Raw genomic sequence first — 18,379 nt, forward strand, 5'->3', positions numbered from 1 at the left:
CCCTGGACCTAACTGGAAGGAGCTCACAGAGAAACTGCCAGAGGAGGACTGTGCTTCTCGGGCTTGACCGACAGCTGTTCGGACAGTGGCCGAGACAGCATCAGGGCGGGGGTCTGCAGGGCTGCAGGGCTGAAGGTCACGGCAGCGGGGTGCCGGCTGCTGTGGCTCTTTGGGCCGGGGCAGGAGGGGCGGCTGGCTCGGGGCCCTGGGGCTCCAGCTCCCGTCTCGCCCGGGTTGTCCTGCTGTACCTGTTCGGCAGGATCGGAACCTCGGGGACGATGATGACAGGGCACCACGATGGCAGCAGCAATGGCCCCAGAAGCCTCGCACACACAGTCTTCTCCCCTGGTGGGCATGGTCCACGGGGATAAGGTGGCACACCCCCCCGTCCCCCCGCCGAGGGCTGACTGTGGTCATCTTGACCCACTGCTCAGGGGAGCCCTGCCCACCAGCTGCCTCCCACCAGCAGCACTGCCACAACAGTTCTTCTTTGGTTAAAAAAGGTGTTTTAAATTGAGGTATAGTCGATTTAGAGTGTTTTATTGTTATAGCCGTATTAGTTACAGGTGTACAACACAGTGATTCAAAATTTATAGATTATACTCCATTTAAAGTTATTCAAAGTCATGGGCTTCGTTGATAGCCCAGCTGGTAAAGAATCCACTGCAACGTGGGAGACCTGGGTTCGATCCCTGGGTTGGGAAGATCCGCTGGAGAAGGGACAGGCTACCCACTCCAGTATTCTTGGGCTTCCCTTGTGGCTCAGCTGGTAAAGAATCCACTGCAACGTGGGAGACCTGGGTTTGATCCCTGGGTTGGGAAGATCCCCTGGAGAAGGGATAGGCTACCTACTCCAGCATTCTGGCCCAGAGAATCCCATGGGCTGTATAGTCCACGGGGTCACAAAGAGTCAGGCACCACTGAGCGACTTTCACTTTCACTCTTGGGGCAGCAGAAACTTACAGAAAGAATCCGCACACACACGTGCCCGGCCGTCTGTCAGGCACGTTTCACCCCGTGGAAAGCCCCGCGTCTGCAGCGTGAGTAGGCAGTGCCTGGGGTCTTCCAGACAGCACGCTGACCAGGTCCTGGGGCCACAGTGACCGCGCACAGCACCACAGACGAGGGGCCAAGTCGGGGTGTCACAAAGGCCACACGCTGCCCAGAGGCTGCAAGGGAGGGTCCCTCCTGCCTCCTCCCGCTTCCGCTGACACCCCCGATGCTGGGCTGTGGCCGATTCCGACCAGTGTCCACCTCTGTCTGCACGTGGCCCCCCGTCCCCGTGTCCTCTCCTCCTCTGACCCTCGGAGGATGCGGGCCATGGATTCAGGCCCCTGCGGGTAACCAGGGCTGTCTCCCCTCCAGATCCTCAGTTAATATCTGCAAGGACCCTCCCTCCCAACAGCGCCACGTTTCAGGAGGTCAGTTTAAACCCACGGCAGCTGCACGTAGGGACCCCGTGGCTCGTTCACAGGGGCGGGTCTTGGACATTTTCATCTGCTTTTCCGTGTGGCCCTCACAGCTTCTGTCTGTCTTTTTTTTTTCTGTGGTCTGTGCAGATTCGGGACCCGAAGACCCTTCTTCCCATGCCAGGAGTGATGGTCGGCGACATCGGGAAGAAGCTGGGGCAGAACGGCCTGGACAATGGGTGAGTCCGGCCTTGAACTTGATGGCTCCTCCCCTGGGGCCCGTACCGCGAGGCTGCCTGCTCAGCACCGCCACCCGTGAGCCCCCCGCCCCATGGCCCGCAGGACGCGCCGCACTTCTGTACCACAGACTGTGTCAGGAAGGGCTGGGTTCTGCCCCAAGGCCAGCCTCAGGAGCTGTTAAGTGGCCCCGCGTGCTGAGCAGCGAACTTGCCTCTGGCCCGTGGCCACTCCCGCTCTCAGCCCAGAGTCAGGGTCTGAGCCCCTGGGTCCTCAACCTGTGACCCCGGCATGCTCCCCCATCCCGGAGCTCGGGCGCCCAGCCCGCGCCCGTGCCGCTCTGCGGGCAGAGCTGGGCTCTGGGTCGTGGGGGCAGTGTGGTCTGAGACGAGACCCGGGCTTGGGGAGCTAGACGGGGGGCAGGTGGGCAGGGGAGCCATGTCAGGAGGGGCTTTGCAGCCTCCCGGAGGGATTCTCCGGCTCATCAGGGCACGAATTTGGGAGTGAAACGATTTGGGTTCAGATCCCGGGTCCACCTCTGCCTCTCGGGCTGACCTTCAGCAGCTTTCCCGGCCTGTCTGCTCGTCCGTGATGTCCCCGTGGTGGGCCCCTCACAGAGCCCTGCCTGGGGGCCGGCCGTGTCTTCTCAGCTCTGTGCCACCTCTGGGTGCCCCTCACCTGAGCATTCGGGCAGGACTCACCTGCCATCTCCCAGAAAGCCTGGCGGAGATGCTTTGCGCCTTCTGTTCTGCTGAGATGCTTCCCTGTGGGGAGGCAGAGCTGGGAGGTTCCTTGCTCCTGTATCTCACGCTGCGTCTTAGGAGCGTCTGAGTGCCTGCCCCTTCGCGGGGAGCCAGAGATCAGAGGAGCAGGCCCGGCCGTAGTTGGAGCCTCGGGTTACCCTGACTCTGGTCATCTTGAATATAAATCAGGAGGCAGGTCGTCTCTGAGACAGAAGCCGGGCCAGGTGGTCGGCCTCCCAGCACCCTCAGGGTCCTTTCAGCTATCCCTCCCTGTAAGCTGGGGAGCTGGTGGCCTGGGGAGTGTCTCAAATCTCCGCTCGGACCCTCAGAACAGGTGAGGCCCCAGCCTGTGCCTGAGAAGGGGGGGAACATTGATTTTTCACTCTGTAGCTAGAGGAGAAGGCGGCAGGACGTTGTTAGAAAGCAAAGCCAGGCACGCGTGCACAAGCCGTCTGACTAATTCCCGTCGGGAGCTCTGAGCGCCTCTCACTGGCCTGCGCGAAGCCTGTTAATTACCCGGTGGGGACGGGGCGTCGTTCCGTCCATCGCGGCTCGGTGCGGGCGCAGGGGGCCTCTGGCAGGGACGGGCCACGTGCCGCCTAGTCCTCTGGGCGGCCGGCGGCATCGCGGGGGCCACGCGAGCGGCGGGGTGGAAGGCCCTGTCCCCTTTTGAGCTCCGCGTGCCCTAGCGTGGGGCCCAGAAAGCGTGTGTGCGGCGGCTGTGTCTACGGCGGGTCTGTGCAGCCTGGCGGCGGCAGGTGAGCCTCCAGCCGGGAACAAGCGCTGCCGGGTCCCTGCGGTCTGTGGACGGCATCAGGTGGGCTCACGGGTTCCCGGTCCCCGTACGTCTTGGTTTTTACGAGTTAGAACCTTTACGCTTGTTTTGGGACATCAGTGAAACGCTCTGCACTTGGTTCCCCCCCAGTCAGCTCCTGCTTTAGAGACAGTACCGTGTCTAACTACAGCGCCCCCCGCCCCGTCCCCAGGAGACAGTCAGACCGACAAAGCAAAAAAAAGTGAAAGTGTTAGTCGCTCCGTGTCTGACTCTCTGCGACCACGTGGCCTGTAGCTCGCCAGGCTCCTCCGTCCATGGGATTCTCCAGGCACGGATACTGGAGTGGGTCACTGTGCCGTCCTCCAGGGGATCTTCCCCACGCAGGGACTGAGCCCCGTGTCCCACACTGCAGGCAGAAGTTTTCCCCCAGGGCCACCAAGGCCCTCCTCCAAGCAAACGCGTCACGTGGGAGGAGCACAGCTCCTGTAAGTCTCAGCCGTGCCAGCCCGGGGGCCACCAGGGGGCAGCATGGTGACCACCCTGAAGCCGGGCCCAGAGCGGCTCCCCGAGATCAGAGTCGCCGTTCCGAGCCGTTCCAAGGGGGTGCTCGGTGGACAGGACGTGGAGGCAGCCTCACTCGGTCCCTGAGCCTTTGAAGGTTCTGTAGCACCTGGGGCCCCTCGGCCCCCCTGCCCCGGGCTGAGGCTGGGATGGGGCCAGGGGCCCACCTCGCTAGACACGCCGCTGTCCCTGCTGGCCGCGGGGCACATGCCCAGCAGAGGGCGCCCGGGATCTGAGTCCCTGCTTCCCCCACTTGCCTGCTGCTTGCAGGGCAGTGCTGTGATGGAGTGACTTTTTGTCCAGAGACCTCTTGTTTTTTAAAAAACAGCAGTAACAATGTGTAGGTGGATCACAGGAGTGCGTGAGTCTGCAGGGAGGCTGTCTAGAAATCAGCGAAGTGAAAGTCGCTCAGTCATGTCCGACTCTTTGTGACCCAATGGACTGTGCAGTCCATGGAATTCTCCAGGCCAGAATACTGGAGTGGGTAGTCTTTCCTTTCTCCAGGGGATCTTCCCAACCCAGAGGTTGAACCCAAGTCTCCCGCATTACGGGTTGATTCTTTTTTTTCTTAATTATTTATTTTAATTGGAGGCTAACTACTTTACAATATTGTGGTTTTTGCCATACATTGACATGAATCAGCCACGGGTGTACATGTCCCCCATCCCGAGCCCCCCTCCCGCCTCCCTCCCCATCCCACCCCTCTGGGTCGTCCCAGTGCCCCGGCTTTGATGCCCTGTATCATGCATCAAGCTTGGACTGGCGATCAGTTTCACATATGGTAATAGACATGTTTCAATGCTATTCTCTCAAATCATTCCACCCTCTCCCACAGAGTCCAAAAGTCTGTTCTTTATATCTGTGTCTCTTTTGCTGTCTCGCAGATAGGGTCATCGTTACCATCTTTCTAAATTCCATATACATGCGTTAATATACTGTATTGGTGTTTTTCTTTCTGACTTACTTCACTCTGTATAATAGGCTCCAGTTTCATCCACCTCATTAGAACTGACTCAAATGCAGGCGACTTCTCTCCCAGCTGAGCCACCAGGGAAGCCCAGAATACTGGAGTGGGTAGCCTATCCCTTGTCCAGCGGATCTTCCCGACCCAGGACTCAAACCGGGGTCTCCCACATTGCAGGCGGATTCTTTACTGAGCCAGCTGAGCCACAAGGCAAGCCTGTCTAGAAATCAGAGGCAGGTGTCAATTACATGGATTACTTTTAGTCAAATAACTGAAAGTAAGATAGTAAAGACCCCTCGGGTGAGCCGTTGAGCCTCACCTTCAAGATGGGCTGCAGGCATTCTCACGCCTGCTCAGTGGCCACTCAGGGAAGCATCTGGTGGTGGGCAGGGGTGGGGATATGTGCTGAGACCTGCTGGGTGCGTTTGGTCCCAGGTGGGGCTGGGATGGCGGTGGTGGGAGGCCTCAAGGAGCTCAGAAATTTTTAGGACCTGACGTGGGGGGTCCAGGAGGGAAGGGGTGCAGGGCCAGGGAGCCAGACACACTGCATGTTCATATCCCCGTGTCATACCTGTTGCCACCCAGCGCACGCGCATACGCACACCTGTGTCCTCTATGGACACGGGATTCTGGGCTTCAGGCTGGCCAGCGTTGACTGTCTGTGACTCAGAAAAGAACGTGTGAAATTCTGATTTCGGTTAAACCCCAGGCGACTATTTTTGCAAGTATAAATACGTTCAGCCTGGTTCTGTCCCCTGAGTGGCAGGGGCGGGTGAAGATTTTCCACTCCTTAAAAAGGGCGCTCCGAGTTTACAGCAGCAGACTTGGAAGAGCATCTCGCGGCTTTCCAGTAACGGGCTGGACCACACGGGGGGCGTCGGCACTGCAGCCAGGCGTTCTCAGGACGCAGGGGTCTGAGCCCCACAGACGCCTGCCGCGTGGCCGCCTCCAGGCCAGCACTTTCAGACGCTCAGGCCGGGCCTGTGTTTTGGACATGGGAGGGAGACCCCTCGCCTGGACGCTGACGGAAGCCTTGAGGCCTGAGATGCAGAATCCTAGGTGATTCCGAAGGAATCTGGGAGGGGCCTCCAGATGCCCCGCCCCTGGCCTCAACTCTTCCCCAGGGGCACTGGCGGTGTCAGCCCCAGGCTCTCCCCCGACTTGGGGGTCTGTGCAGACTGTACCAGCTCCCAGGGGATGAAGTCTCACTCCTGGCTGGCTCATCCATGGCCCTGATTGCTCGGTTCCGGGCACGTGGCCCCTCATAGCAGGATGGCTTAGCTCCCATCAGGAAGCAGGTGACTCAGCGAGCAGCGTGGATGGGACCACGTCTCGTGGTGCTGCGGGACCACCCAGGGCTCATCATGGGGAGGGATGGGGAGGGGTGGGGAGGCGTGGCAGGCCTCTCAGAGAGGGTGGCAGTGCTCAGAGGACCCACCTGCCTGTCTGGAGAGGGCCCGGCCGGCTTGAAGTTTGCACGCAGATGCTGCGGCGGGGGGCCGCGAGGAGTGGGCAGCGGTCCCGTCAGAGGGCTTACCACGTCCTCCTGCGGGTTTCGAGTCTGTTGGTCCCAGGGATCCAGGGTTCTTGTGCCAGGCGTGACCACCCCTAGCTGAAGTTTGCATAGGCCTTCGCCCCCGTGTGCGGGACGGGGCGGGGACGAGGTGGGGCCTGGAGAGACCAAGGCGGAGACTGTTGAGGAAGTCAGGCCGGAAGAGGCACAGACTGTGAGGACATTGTGTCGGAGGTGGAGGTGAGCGTGCTGACTCTGGACGGTGGGGGGTGCCGTGCGTGGCCTGGGGGTCTGGGGAGGGGCCGGGGGTGGGCTGGGGGCGAGGAGCCGTCCGCCTTCTCTGAAGGGTGCTGCTCTCCCTCACAGAACTGCTTCCTGTGGTTCAGTAAGAGAGGGTCCCGTGTGGCACTGAAAATGCTTAGAAATCCTATAAGGCGCTATGCTTACGTGCGTTAGTCGTGTCCGCTTTAGTCCCGTTCAACTCTTTGTGACCCCGTGGACTGCAGCCCACCAGGCTCCTCTGTCCATGGGATTCTCCAGGCAAGAATGCTGGAGTGGGTTGCCAGGCCCTCCTCAGGGGATCTTCCCAACCCAGGGATCAAACCTGTGTCTTTTAAGAGTACTGTATTGGGCTTCCCTTGTGGCTCAGCTGGTAAAGAATCCGCCTGCAATGTGGAAGACCTGGGTTCGATCCCTGGGTTGGGAAGATCCCCTGAAGATAGGAAAGGCTTCCCACTCCAGTATTCTGGCCTGGAGAATTCCATGGACTGTATAGTCCATGGGGTCGCAAAGAGTCGGACACGACTGAGTGACTTTCACTTTCCTAGATCACTCTGGGCTTCCGTGGTGGCTCAGAGGTAAAGCGTCTGCCTGCAATGCTGGAGACCTGGGTTCGATCCCTGGGTCGGGAAGATCCCCTGGAGAAGGAAATGGCAACCCACTCCGGTATTCTTGCCTGGAGAATCCCATGGATGGAGAAGCCTGTAGACTACAGTCCATGGGGTTGCAAAGAGTTGGACACGGCTGAGTGACTTCACTGTGTTGGAGGCGAACTCTTTCCCACTAGCGCCCCCTGGGAAGCCCAAGGTGCTATAGCAAGTGTTGGCATAGGTGGTTTGGGGTTCTTTTGTTTGGCAGTTTCTGCATCATCTGGTACTCTGCACAGCCTTGTCCCCTGGACTACTGTGAGTTAGATTTTCCTTCCTGACAACCATAGAAAATACCTTTGATTACTGACACATATGCATGACCCCTGGGGATGTGTGTGCAGGCGTGTTCTCCAGCTGCTCAGGGGAGCTGACCCCTGCATCTGGAGCCCCGATGGGACGGCTCATCCTTCTGCTTGACTTGGGAGGTCTAAAGCCCAGTTTGCAGGCTCTGTCGCCCCGAGTGGGGGACTCTGGTGCAGGGTCCAAGTGTGAGAGTCAGAGATCCTCACGTTTAGGAAGAAGGTCCGCATTTCCTGCTGAAGGACGTCATCTGGGCTTGTCCGGCCACGTCGAGGGCATTCCCTCCCAGCGTAGTAGGAACCTGTGTGTGGCCCTGAGACCTGAGTGTCCAGGGGCAGCTGGGGTTGGGGGTCTCCATCATTACCAACAGACAGCGACCGATTTGTTTCATACAGAACCCACCACTCACACCACAGTTTTTGTCTAAGCTTTTTTGGGGAAAGCTAGGGCTGTCCAGTGGTTAAGACTCCATGTTCTCACTGCTGAAGGCCCGGGTTCAACCCCTGGTCCAGGAACTGAGATCCCTCAAGCCATGCAGGGCAGCAAACAATAACAACAAACCACGAAAAATAAAAAACCAGATAAAGCCTGCTTTCACAGATAGAAAGATCTGTTGAGACGCCCATCTCCCGTGTCTTCCCTCCTGGGTTTGCTCTCGGGGTTTTCTGGTCTCTGGGGGGTTACGTCACCTTCTGAGCTGTCCTCCGCTTTGATTTGACCAGGTTTCGGGAGGGGGCGGTGAGCCCTGGGGCCGTCCCCCCGTTTACCCATCAGCCGTGTCCCCGCCCAGGTTCGCCATGTTCCACAAGGTCAGGATTCCGCGCCAGGACCTGCTGAACCGCTCGGGAGACGTCACCCCTGAGGGCACGTACGTCACCCACGTCAAGGTACCGGAGCCTCCAGGCTGGGGTGGGGGAGTCTGTGGGTGAGGAAGCCGGCCCCTTCAGGCCCGCCAGACATCACCCCACTGCGGGGGGAGGAGAGTCGCCAAGGGAGCCGGAGGCCTGTGCCAGCCTCCCCAAGCTCAGGTCCTGGCGCCTCCACCAAGGAAGGGGGCGCCTGGGTCCACCGCAGCCCCGGGGCCCCAGGCATGACATCCCCCCACAATCCTCACCAGCCCCCTGGGGTTACAGCTGGGAAGGCTGCCCCCACCAGCGCTGTTCCCCACAGCGGGGAGAGGGAAGGGTTGCCCGCTGGGCCGGGCACCCGAGGGGGTGACTGCATCCTCCGGCGTCTGGGACTGACCATGCCCAGAAGTTCATTGAGGGTGGACATGTAGGGGCCCGGCCCTGGGCCCTTCCAGACCTGGCCAGGTCAGGGTGGCTGAGCCCCCCTGGTCCTGAGCCCATGGCCGGAATGACCCAACCACACACATAGGCTGCTCGGAGCCGAGAGCGGGGCTTCAACGAACGTGACAAGTACCTGCCGATCAGGAGAGAGGCTGGAGGTGACACAGGAGGCCATTCAGAAGAGGAAACAGTGATATGAAACCCGGAAGTATGGAGGCAGACGAGAGAAGCCAGCGGAGGGGGTCGATCCAGCAGGGTTGAACTTCAGTGAAGCAAGCGGCAGGCAGGGATGCAGAGAACCCAGAGACAGTTCCTAGAAACAGCAGAGACGAGGGCTCTAAATTACGAAAGGAAGACTATCTCGACTGCGGGGGTCCCACACAGGGGGTCAGGGGCTGTCACCCCAGGCTCACCGTTGAGAAATACCAGAACCTCAGAGAGAAGACCCCGAGCCCTTCCCGGGACAGGAGGCAGAGCGGCTGCCGTGGGATCAAAGCCCCTTTACCTCCGATCTTCCCAGCTCGACGTTGACCGAAAGCAGTCAGGGAAAGGACGCTTCTCACCACGGAGGGAAAACCACTGTACACGTGCTTTTTCTAAACCCAGCGAATCTGTCGTTCGTGCGTGAGAACAAAGTAAATATTCATGGCCAGGGGCTTGGAAGGCTGCCGCACAAATACCAGAGTGGACATAGTTTTGGAAGAAAAGCCTGAATAATAAAATAAATGAAGCGGGAGAAGCAGCACGGGGTGAGGGAGGCGCACGTGATCACGTCGTTTGGTGAGGCTGTCAGGCTGATGTACCCAAGCGCCGCCGATGGGCCTGAAAGCCAAGCTGCTACGAGGGACCATGGTAAGCACCTTGAAACTTAGAACAGACTGAAGATGGATGCACACAGACAATTACTAGTTTTAAAGCCTGATGCTGGAAAAGATTGAGGGCGGGAAGAGAAAGGGCCGACAGAGGACGAGATGGCTGGATGGCATCACCGACTCGATGGACGTGAGTTTGAGTAAACTCCGGGAGGTGGTGATGGACAGGGAGGCCTGGCGTGCTGCAGTCCATGGGGTCACAAAGAGTTGGACACGACTGAGCGACTGAACAACAGCAAACAAGAAAAGATCACAGAGAACAACGGATGACCGTCCCGATGACCACCGTCACAGCCCTTGGGATGGTGGCTCGACGGGGAGGCAGGAATCCCAGGGGAGCAGGGAGGGAGCCCTTTTTATGAACAAGACATTGGCGCCAGGTGTGTTCTGTGCCCTCGCCTCCAACCTCGTTCTCGGTAGAACTGCGTCTGGTCCTCGGTGAGGTCGAGAGCAGGGCTTCCTGCCTCCACATGGCAGCTCATAGGTCTGCACAGATGGCGTGTCTGCCTGGGGCCCCTTCCTCCTGTGGGCTGGGTGTCCCCCGTACCGTCCCGTGATGGGCATACTGCCCCCGCCCCCTGTGTCGCTCAGCTCCAGGGGGGGCTGTGTCTGGGGTGCCCCAGGGGCTGGGCCTGGAGTGTTGAACGAGGACAGGCGCACCCCTCCACCCCCGTGCCCATCCCCGAGATGGCCCGCGGGTCCCGGGTCCACCGCCACCCGCTCTCCTCCCGCAGGACGTGGGGCAGCGCTTCAGCGAGTCCCTGGGCAGCCTGTCGGCCGGCCGGGTCACCATTGTGGGCATGTCCGTCGTGAACCTGAAGCTGGCCGTGTCTATCGCTCTGCGCTTCTCGGCCACCAGGCGTCAGTTTGGGCCGACGGACGAGGAGGAAGTCCCGGTGCTGGAGTACCCGATGCAGGTACAGCGTCTGCGGGCGTGAGTCCGCTGTCGTTCCGTCCGTGTGCAAATACGCCGCTTCTCTCGGGTCTCTGCAGCTGGGTCACGGGGGGCTGACCGGGCCTCTTCTGGAGTTACACGGTGACGCCAGGCCCCGGAAGGAGTGTGGCCTCGGGGGCCACAGATGGTCTCCACGATGGTCTTTAGTTGAATAGAAATGAGGGGCCTGGAGGAGGCGCTCTGGTGAGGCAGTGTGGGGGGGAGGCAGGTGTGCTCCCCTTGTACAGGGTCCTGCGTGTCCAGGCCGCCCTCTGACATGCCCGTTCATCCCGGGACGCAGTGGCTGAGTGTGCAGCGGCGTTCATGATGACATCCTTTAGCAGAGGGGACACTCCTCTCTCCAGATCCTCCAAGGTCGAGGCAGCCCCGGACGGCAGGGGTGCACCCTGAGCTGAGCATCACCTGGGTGCCTGGCCGGGGTGGGGGCGGGCGTGGCATTTGATCACAGGGCGCCCCCACCAGCGTCTCTGCATCCCCAGACCTTCCACACCCACCACGCAGCCGCCCTGCGCACCAGTGGGCTGGTGGTGGTCCCCAGGTCACAGGTGGGGCCCCAGAGGCAGCAGCTAGACCGAGCCCCGGTCTTGAACCCAGCCATGTGTGAGCAAAGGCATGTCTGAGTGAGAGTTTCAGGACATTGTAACTGGATTGAATTTGTTTGACCCTTAGTAGGACCACAAACCTGGTTTAATACCAAATGAGCAAGTGAGGAAGAACCTCATGCCTAGTTCATGCCTGGCTGGCACGCAGCGTCCACCGCAACGCTGGACCCCGTGGTCCTCGTGAGGTCACAGCGCGCCCCCTGCCTGGGCTTGAAGCCTGGCCTCAGAGGTCACCAGGGCCCACCCGAGCCCCACGCGTGGGCTTCTGACCCCAGGTCCACCCCGCCGTGCTGTGCGCCCGTGGGTGAGGCGCTGAGCCTGTCTGTGCTCCAGTTTTCTCCCTTGCACGTTGGAGTGGTGATCACACCCCTCTGTGGGTGGTTGCAAGGATTAGCCACGTTCGGGCACGGGCGCGGTGACCACACGCAGGGATCGCAGACGATGATGGACGAACGAGCCGGCCGCGTGGTGCTGACTATCTTCCAGGTTCTCTCAGCCTCCCCCTCCATCCAGGCAACAGCAGACCCACGCTGGTGAAACAGACGTGCTCCCTCGGCCTCTGGGAGCCTGTTTCCCCTCCTGGCCCGGGGGCAGTCGCTGTCTTCCTCCTAGGGTCACAAAGGGCAAGGCGTGGCCAGGTCGGCCCCGCGCTCGGGCATGGTGACCTGGCTGTCTCAGTTTCCTGTATCATAGTTCAGCGTTTACTCGGGCTGAGGGATCGCATGGCCGGGACAGCGGAGAATCATATAGTTCAGCGTTTACTCTGGCTGAGGGGCCTCGTGGCCGGGACAGCGGAGAGAGCGGTGCAGGGCAGTGCCCGTGGGCGCCTCTCCCTGAGCGGGCCTGTCGGGGTGGCCGGGAAGACCGGCTGTGCTGGAAGGGCATCGGGGGCAGGTGTCGTGGCGGGGGGCTGGGGGGTTCCGGGAGAGGTGCAGGGCCTTGTGCATTAACGTGGGGACCGTGGGGTGGGTTCCTGCTGCGCCCGCCCTGTCGTCTTGCCGAGGACGTGCGGGTGTTCAGGCGGGGATTTGTCCATTTCAGCAATGGCGCTTACTGCCGTACCTGGCCGCCGCCTACGCCTTGGACCACTTTTCCAAATCGCTCTTCCTGGATCTGGGGAAGCTTCAGCAAGGCCTCCTGGGGAAAGACCGGAGCGTCAGGCAGGTGAGAGCCCCCTGCTTTTTTTCTGCAGCGTTCACCTTCATTTAAATCTCACTGGGTTTGAACAGGGCAGGCTCAGCCTTTCTTTCAAAACCACCTGGGTGTGTGGATCTGCAGGGATGATGCAGGCTCGTCCGACTTGGCCCCTGGGCCGTGTCCTCCCGGAGCCCATCGTGGGGATGGGGGCCGTGTCGGCACATGTCCGCATCCCCCATTCTTGACGTGCTGACATGGCTCCTGGTTCCCGTCTGTGAGTTCAGCTGTTGTTCTCCTCTGGGGAACAGGATGCTTTTGCAAAACCCACATTACCGGCCCCCTCCGTAGATTTCACGGTTCTGATCCTTTCGTAAACAACCCCACAAAGGTCTGCGTCCAGCTGACTGGATGTGAGCTGACAGGCGCGGCTTTGTGCCAGATGCAAGCGTGCAGACCCGCTGAGATCAGCCCTTGTGCTCAGAAAGGGTCTTCTGGTAATTTCCATGGGTGGACGCCTCACATGTTGATTTTTTTCTGCTTCACGCTGCCTCCTGGGCAGAGCTAAAAGGCACAGCGCAAGTGCGTCTGAAAACTCATCAGAAATGTTACAGAGAGCGGGTTTACCGACCACACCCTGAAAAGCCTGTATCAAATTAGCACATCTTGGAATATCCAGCATAGACACCCAGGCGTCAAGAGGCGGAGGGTGAAGGGGTGGGGGGCTGGCAGGGTGCGCAGCCATGCAGTCAGGCTGACGTGACCCCGAGGACCACTTCCTCAGGAATGTGGAGCTAATGCATCTCTCCCCCCCCCAAACATGAGTCACTGAAGTTTTGCCAGCTGACAATGGAATTGTCCTGCTAGTAATGTTTTCAAGGGTCACCGTGGTCTATTTTTTTTTTTTTGAAGCTCAGAAAAAATAGTTCAACCCAGGCATGGGTTACAAAGTAGCACTTCTGTGAAGCTGAAGATGCTGGTAAAACACATCACCTTATTTAGCAGGTGTGTGTGTAGGTGTATCTTTCTTGTAATTGTTGATACTAATGATCACTTGAAGTAAAAGAATATTTACTAGATGTGTTAAAACTAGGGACCCTGAGCGGGGCCTGCACAGGGTTAGGGTTAGGGTTAGTCCTGAATGGCCAGGGCTTTGCATCCCTCTGGGGCTGCCCCCTGCCCTCTCCCCTGGGGGCAGCGTGTCAGCGCCGCCTCCCACCCTTGGGTTTCTTCCTCATCTGCCCGTGAAGGACTGGAGCTTGAGCAGCCGTCGCTCAGGTTCACGCTTGAACTTCATGTAGACTGAGTCGTGATGCGTGTTCTCCCACGATCAGCCTCCCGCCAGGGTCTACCCGCTGAGCAGCTGCAGTTGTTTATCGTCAGCGCTAGGACGTTGTGTGACCAGAGCGCAGGGTATCCGCGCCTAGATGAACCCTGCTTCTTAAGCTAAAACTGGGCCTCCTGCTGTTGTGGTTGTCAGCCACCTGGGTCAGACCGGAGGGGGCGTACGCCTTTGAGGCTGAGCGTGGCCTGGCCCCTGACCTCCGGGGTCAGACCCTCTCTTCCCCTGATCTTGTTCGCTTTTCTCCCTCCCAAGGCAGAGCTGGGACGTGAGATCCACGCCTTGTCGTCGGCCGGCAAGCCCCTGGTCTCGTGGACGGCCCAGAGGGGGATCCAGGAGTGCCGCGAGGCGTGTGGAGGACATGGCTACCTGTCCAGTAGGTTCCGGAGACACGTGGGCTGGTGTCCGTCCTCATCCCTCCCATGTGACTCACACCCGGCCGGGGGTCAGCGCCCGGCCAGGGGTCAGCGCACGACCAGGGGTCAGAACATCACCAACCTAGGGGTCAGCGCACGGCCAACCAGGGGTCAGCGCACGGCCAACCAGGGGTCAGCGCACGGCCAGGGGTCAGCGCACGGCCAATCAGGGGTCAGCACCCGGCCAGGGAACAGCGCACGGCCAGGGGTCAGCACACAACCAACCAGGGGTCAGCGCACGGCCAGGGGTCAGAACATCACCAACCTAGGGGTCAGCGCACGGCCAGGGGTCAGCACACAGCCAGGGAACAGCGCACGGCCAGGGGTCAGAACATCACCAACCTAGGGGTCAGCACACGGCCAGGGGTCAGCGCACGGCCAGGGGTCAGCTCACGGCCAGGGGTCAGCGCACGGCCAGGGGTCAGCACATCACCAACCTAGGGGTCAGCACACGGTCAGGGGTCAGCACACGGCCAGGGGTCAGCACATCACCAACCTAGGGGTCAGCACACGGTCAGGGGTCAGCACACAGCCAGGGGTCAGCGCACGGCCAGGGGTCAGCGCACGACCAGGGGTCAGCGCACGGCCAGGGGTCAGCGCACGGCCAGGGAACAGCACACGGCCAGGGGTCAGCGCACGGCCAGGGGTCAGCGCACGGCCAGGGAACAGCGCACGGCCAACCAGGGGTCAGCGCACGGCCAAAAAGGGGTCAGCGCACGGCCAGGGGTCAGAACATCACCAACCTAGGGGTCAGCGCACGGCCAGGGGTCAGCACACGGCCAGGGGTCAGCGCACAACCAACCAGGGGTCAGCGCACGGCCAGGGGTCAGCACACGACCAGGGGTCAGCACACGACAGCCTGTGGGCCAAAGGCTATTTCCGTGGATAAAGATTTTTGTAGATAATGGTTGATCAGCACACAGCCGTGACCATTCATTTACACGCTTCCCGTGGCCGTGTTCCTGCTCCCCCCACAGAGCTGAGACGTCTCGGCAGACGGCAGTTACCGTCTGGAACCAGAGCAGGTTGGCTGGCCCTGCTCTCCCGTCCCATCCCTCGGTTCCCTGCCACCTGATGCTCCCTGGCTGAAACCCGGGGGTCACGAGGTAGCGTGGAGACCGAAAGCCAGAACAGAAGGGAGCGTATCGTCCGTTCATCTGAGTTGGAGCTTTCTGGTTAATGACTTGGCAGTACCCTGGCCCCACGTTTTGTTCCGATGCGACACTCCGAGACCTAGCGTCCACTTCTCTTGTTACTGGCAGCTGTTTGAGCAGCTGGTGGGCGGCGCAGAGAGCAGGTGACCGACAGGCCGGGCCCAGACCCTGCCTCCTCTGTCTCTGCCGGCCGCTGGCTGCGTCTCCAAGGGCGAGCTGACCCTCACTCTGCTCCTGGGTGTTCTTCTCCAGAAGATGGGCTGATGATAGCATGGCACGACAGGAGTTCCTGCAGCGAGTGTGTGGGTGAACACACTTGAAGGGTTTGACAATGTGGGGCAGGTGGCCTGGGCCCCGTTACTCTATTATTATTATTATGAAAGTGAAAGTCTTCGTTGCTCAGTCGTGTCCAACTCTTTGGACTGTAGCCCGCCAGGCTCCTCTGTCCATGGGATTCTCCAGGCAAGAACACTGGAGTGGGTAACCACGCCCTTCTCCAGGAGGTTTTACCGACAGAGGGATTGAACCCGGGTCTCCTGCACGGCAGGCCGATTCTTTACCGTCTGCGCCATCAGAAAAGCCCATTATTATCATCATCCTTATCACTTGCCGCTTCCCTGCCTAACTCCCCCTGTGCTAAGCTTCAGTCACCGACGGGTAAAGTCTGGTGACTTGGACGAGACGGCAGAAGAATTGGCAGAGACCTTCCTGACGGTTTATTCCTTTGGAGCCTTTTAGGCACCGGTTGAGTCTGAGCATCTCGGGGACACTCTGGGGTAGCTGTGTGCTTTCGGTGAAGATGCGTCCTGGTTACTCCTCGTGCGGTGGGGGGCAGGCGGGGGGGGGCCCTCGACTTCTGCACTCTCTGCGTTACTGACGTGTGGGTAACCATGGCACCACAGAAGTTACTCACCCGTGTGTTTTGTCTTCTGTGCATGTTCTTTGTAGTTTTTGTTTGTTGTTATAGCTCATAGAGACGCTATAAATAGTTTAGAATGAGGAGCTTGATTCATGAAGCCCGCAGACAGCAGAAATGACCAAATCAAGTGTCATCACATAATTCCTTCTGGGCTGAAGCCAGTGTGGCCAAACTCAGGGATAAATGTAAAGCCCTTTATCTAGATTTGAATATCAGTTTCTGGTCATCTCTCTAAGGTCGCTCTGAGATGTTCACGTTCGGTGCTCTCACTGTGGCACGGGGCAGCAAGTCAGCGGAAGACGATCAGGGTGTCATAGGTGACCACAAGCCTCGTGTCTGCTATAGAGCACCTTAACATCCTCTTGGGCTGTTCATAGCAGTATATGAGTGTGAGAAGTTGGGGGTCCTACCCATTCTCCCATCTCAGCCTCACATCTGGAGAACATTCTATTAATATGCCGGAGACCCAGGTGGGGAGGGTCTGGGAAGAATCTTTTATGAAATCTGCAAAGGAATTGGGTTATTTCACTGGTAGGAAAGGCAAGAGAAAAAGAAGCGCTGTCTTCAGATATCTGAGACGTCGCGTGTAAAGAGAAGGGTGCCTTTAGTTGTATGAGGAAGAGGGGCACCCGCCCAGGTGGTCCGCTCCGTCAGTGGGCCCCCCGGAGGGAGCTTTGCCAGGCGATCCGTGAGGCTCATGATGGTAACGGGATGCCAGTGGCAGTGGGTGCTTCCCAAGGGCAGCGCAGGGCGTCCCGGGAGCCTTGCAGGTGTCCCCAGTGTGTCCTTGAAGGGGGAGCAGCGGGATGGATAGGGCGCACTGCTGGCTGGGGGCGGAGCTGGACCTGGAGAGGGCGGGAGGTGCTTTGTCCAGTCAGGCTGGGCCTGGGACCTGACCTCAGAGTCCCAGATGGCAGGGGGTGAGCGAATCTCTCCGGCCCGCACCCCCAGTGATGAGCACGCCCCCTTGCAGTGAACCGTCTGGGCGACCTCAGAGATGACAACGACCCCAACTGCACGTACGAAGGTGACAACAACGTCCTGCTGCAGCAGACCAGCAACTACCTGCTTGGCCTGCTGGCTCGCCGGGACCAAGGTGAGGCGGCCGGCGCCCCTGCAGCCCTGTGGGGTGAGGGGGTTCCCAGGGCCCCCTGAGCCAGCTCTTCTGTCAGAATGGACTCTGTGTTTGCAGGCAGGAAACACGCAGTCAAACGGGGCTGGACCAGCTTCTGAAGTGATGGGCCGGGGCGGGTGGCGGTGGGGGGGATTTGTCCGCCAGACACGCCCGGGTGGGGGTCCTCGGCTCTCCCTGGAGTCACCGGCTCTGCCCCTAGGCGGTGCCCGCATCGAGAGCCCCCTGAAGACCGTGGACTTCCTGGACGCCTATCCAGACATCCTTGGCAGGAGGTTCGAGGGCTCCAGCCCCGAGGACTTGTTGGACTCCTCAGGTAAATGCACGCCCTTCCCTGCCTCCAGGTGTGCCGTGCCGGCGGGAAGCAGCCTGTTGCTTTGCCGCCTCTTTCTTCCACTGACGATTCATCCACGGACACCTCCCTGTGTCCGGCGCTGACGCCAACAAAGGAGAGAAGGGAGCTTGCTCCCCCTCCCTGCAGTCCCGGCTCCCACCCGCCCCCTCCCCGCACTTCACAGTGAGAGGTCGAGGAGAGACGTCACAGAAAGAGCAGGGTGGTCCCAGCCCCCCACCCACCGCGTGTTAGTGACGTCTGAAGGATGCGCCCTCCTCCCCAAGGGCCCACGCGTCTTTCTGTCGCATCCCGTGCCAGCCATAGCAGCTTCACGCCGCCGCGGAGCCTCGCCAAGTGCGCACCGCCCCCTCCGTGGGTCTCAGTGACGTGTGTCCCTCTGCCGCCCGGAGCTCCGGTGGCCAAGCACTCGGGGCCCCCGTGTGGTCCCACCCGGCCCCCAGGCACACATGCCCCCACCCAGTGGGCGGGCAGAAGCTGACCCTCTGGCCAGTCACCCGGGAGCCGGAAAGGCAGCCCACCTGCCAGAGATCGAGGGTGCTGGGCCCGCTCCTGGACCCGCACCCGCTGTGGGGTTTAGGGTGCGTCCCCCATCCGCCTGCCCCCCGGATGGGGACAGCACGGTCTCTGCTGGCTGGTGAGGATGCGGGCGGGGACACGTGGGTGCACCCGGCACAGCGCTCAGCTCTGCACGGGGCTCGGGAACGGCCCTCGATGTGCAGACACCCCACCCTGTTCCAGCCGCCGCTCTCATCCCAGAAATCGCTGTCGAGACGCCGTC

The 18,379-nt window shown here is 60.3% G+C and overlaps 1 protein-coding gene across 5 annotated transcripts in view; it reads left to right on the plus strand.

The window, feature by feature from the left end:
• ACOX3 (acyl-CoA oxidase 3, pristanoyl) overlaps positions 1 to 18,379 on the plus strand; it is a 47,839-nt gene that overhangs the window by 14,205 nt on the left and 15,255 nt on the right. For all 5 annotated transcript variants that reach the window (XM_065914026.1, XM_065914028.1, XM_065914029.1 and 2 more), the window contains exons 7-13: positions 1,560 to 1,648; positions 8,222 to 8,318; positions 10,327 to 10,509; positions 12,191 to 12,313; positions 13,881 to 14,001; positions 17,088 to 17,210; positions 17,449 to 17,562. In XM_065914026.1, coding sequence (XP_065770098.1) covers positions 1,560 to 1,648; positions 8,222 to 8,318; positions 10,327 to 10,509; positions 12,191 to 12,313; positions 13,881 to 14,001; positions 17,088 to 17,210; positions 17,449 to 17,562 — 850 coding nt within the window. The remainder of the gene's footprint in view (positions 1 to 1,559; positions 1,649 to 8,221; positions 8,319 to 10,326; positions 10,510 to 12,190; positions 12,314 to 13,880; positions 14,002 to 17,087; positions 17,211 to 17,448; positions 17,563 to 18,379) is intronic.

The sequence above is a fragment of the Muntiacus reevesi genome, chromosome 22 (assembly GCF_963930625.1).
Source record: "Muntiacus reevesi chromosome 22, mMunRee1.1, whole genome shotgun sequence".
In the NCBI taxonomy this organism is placed as follows: Eukaryota; Metazoa; Chordata; class Mammalia; order Artiodactyla; family Cervidae; genus Muntiacus; species Muntiacus reevesi.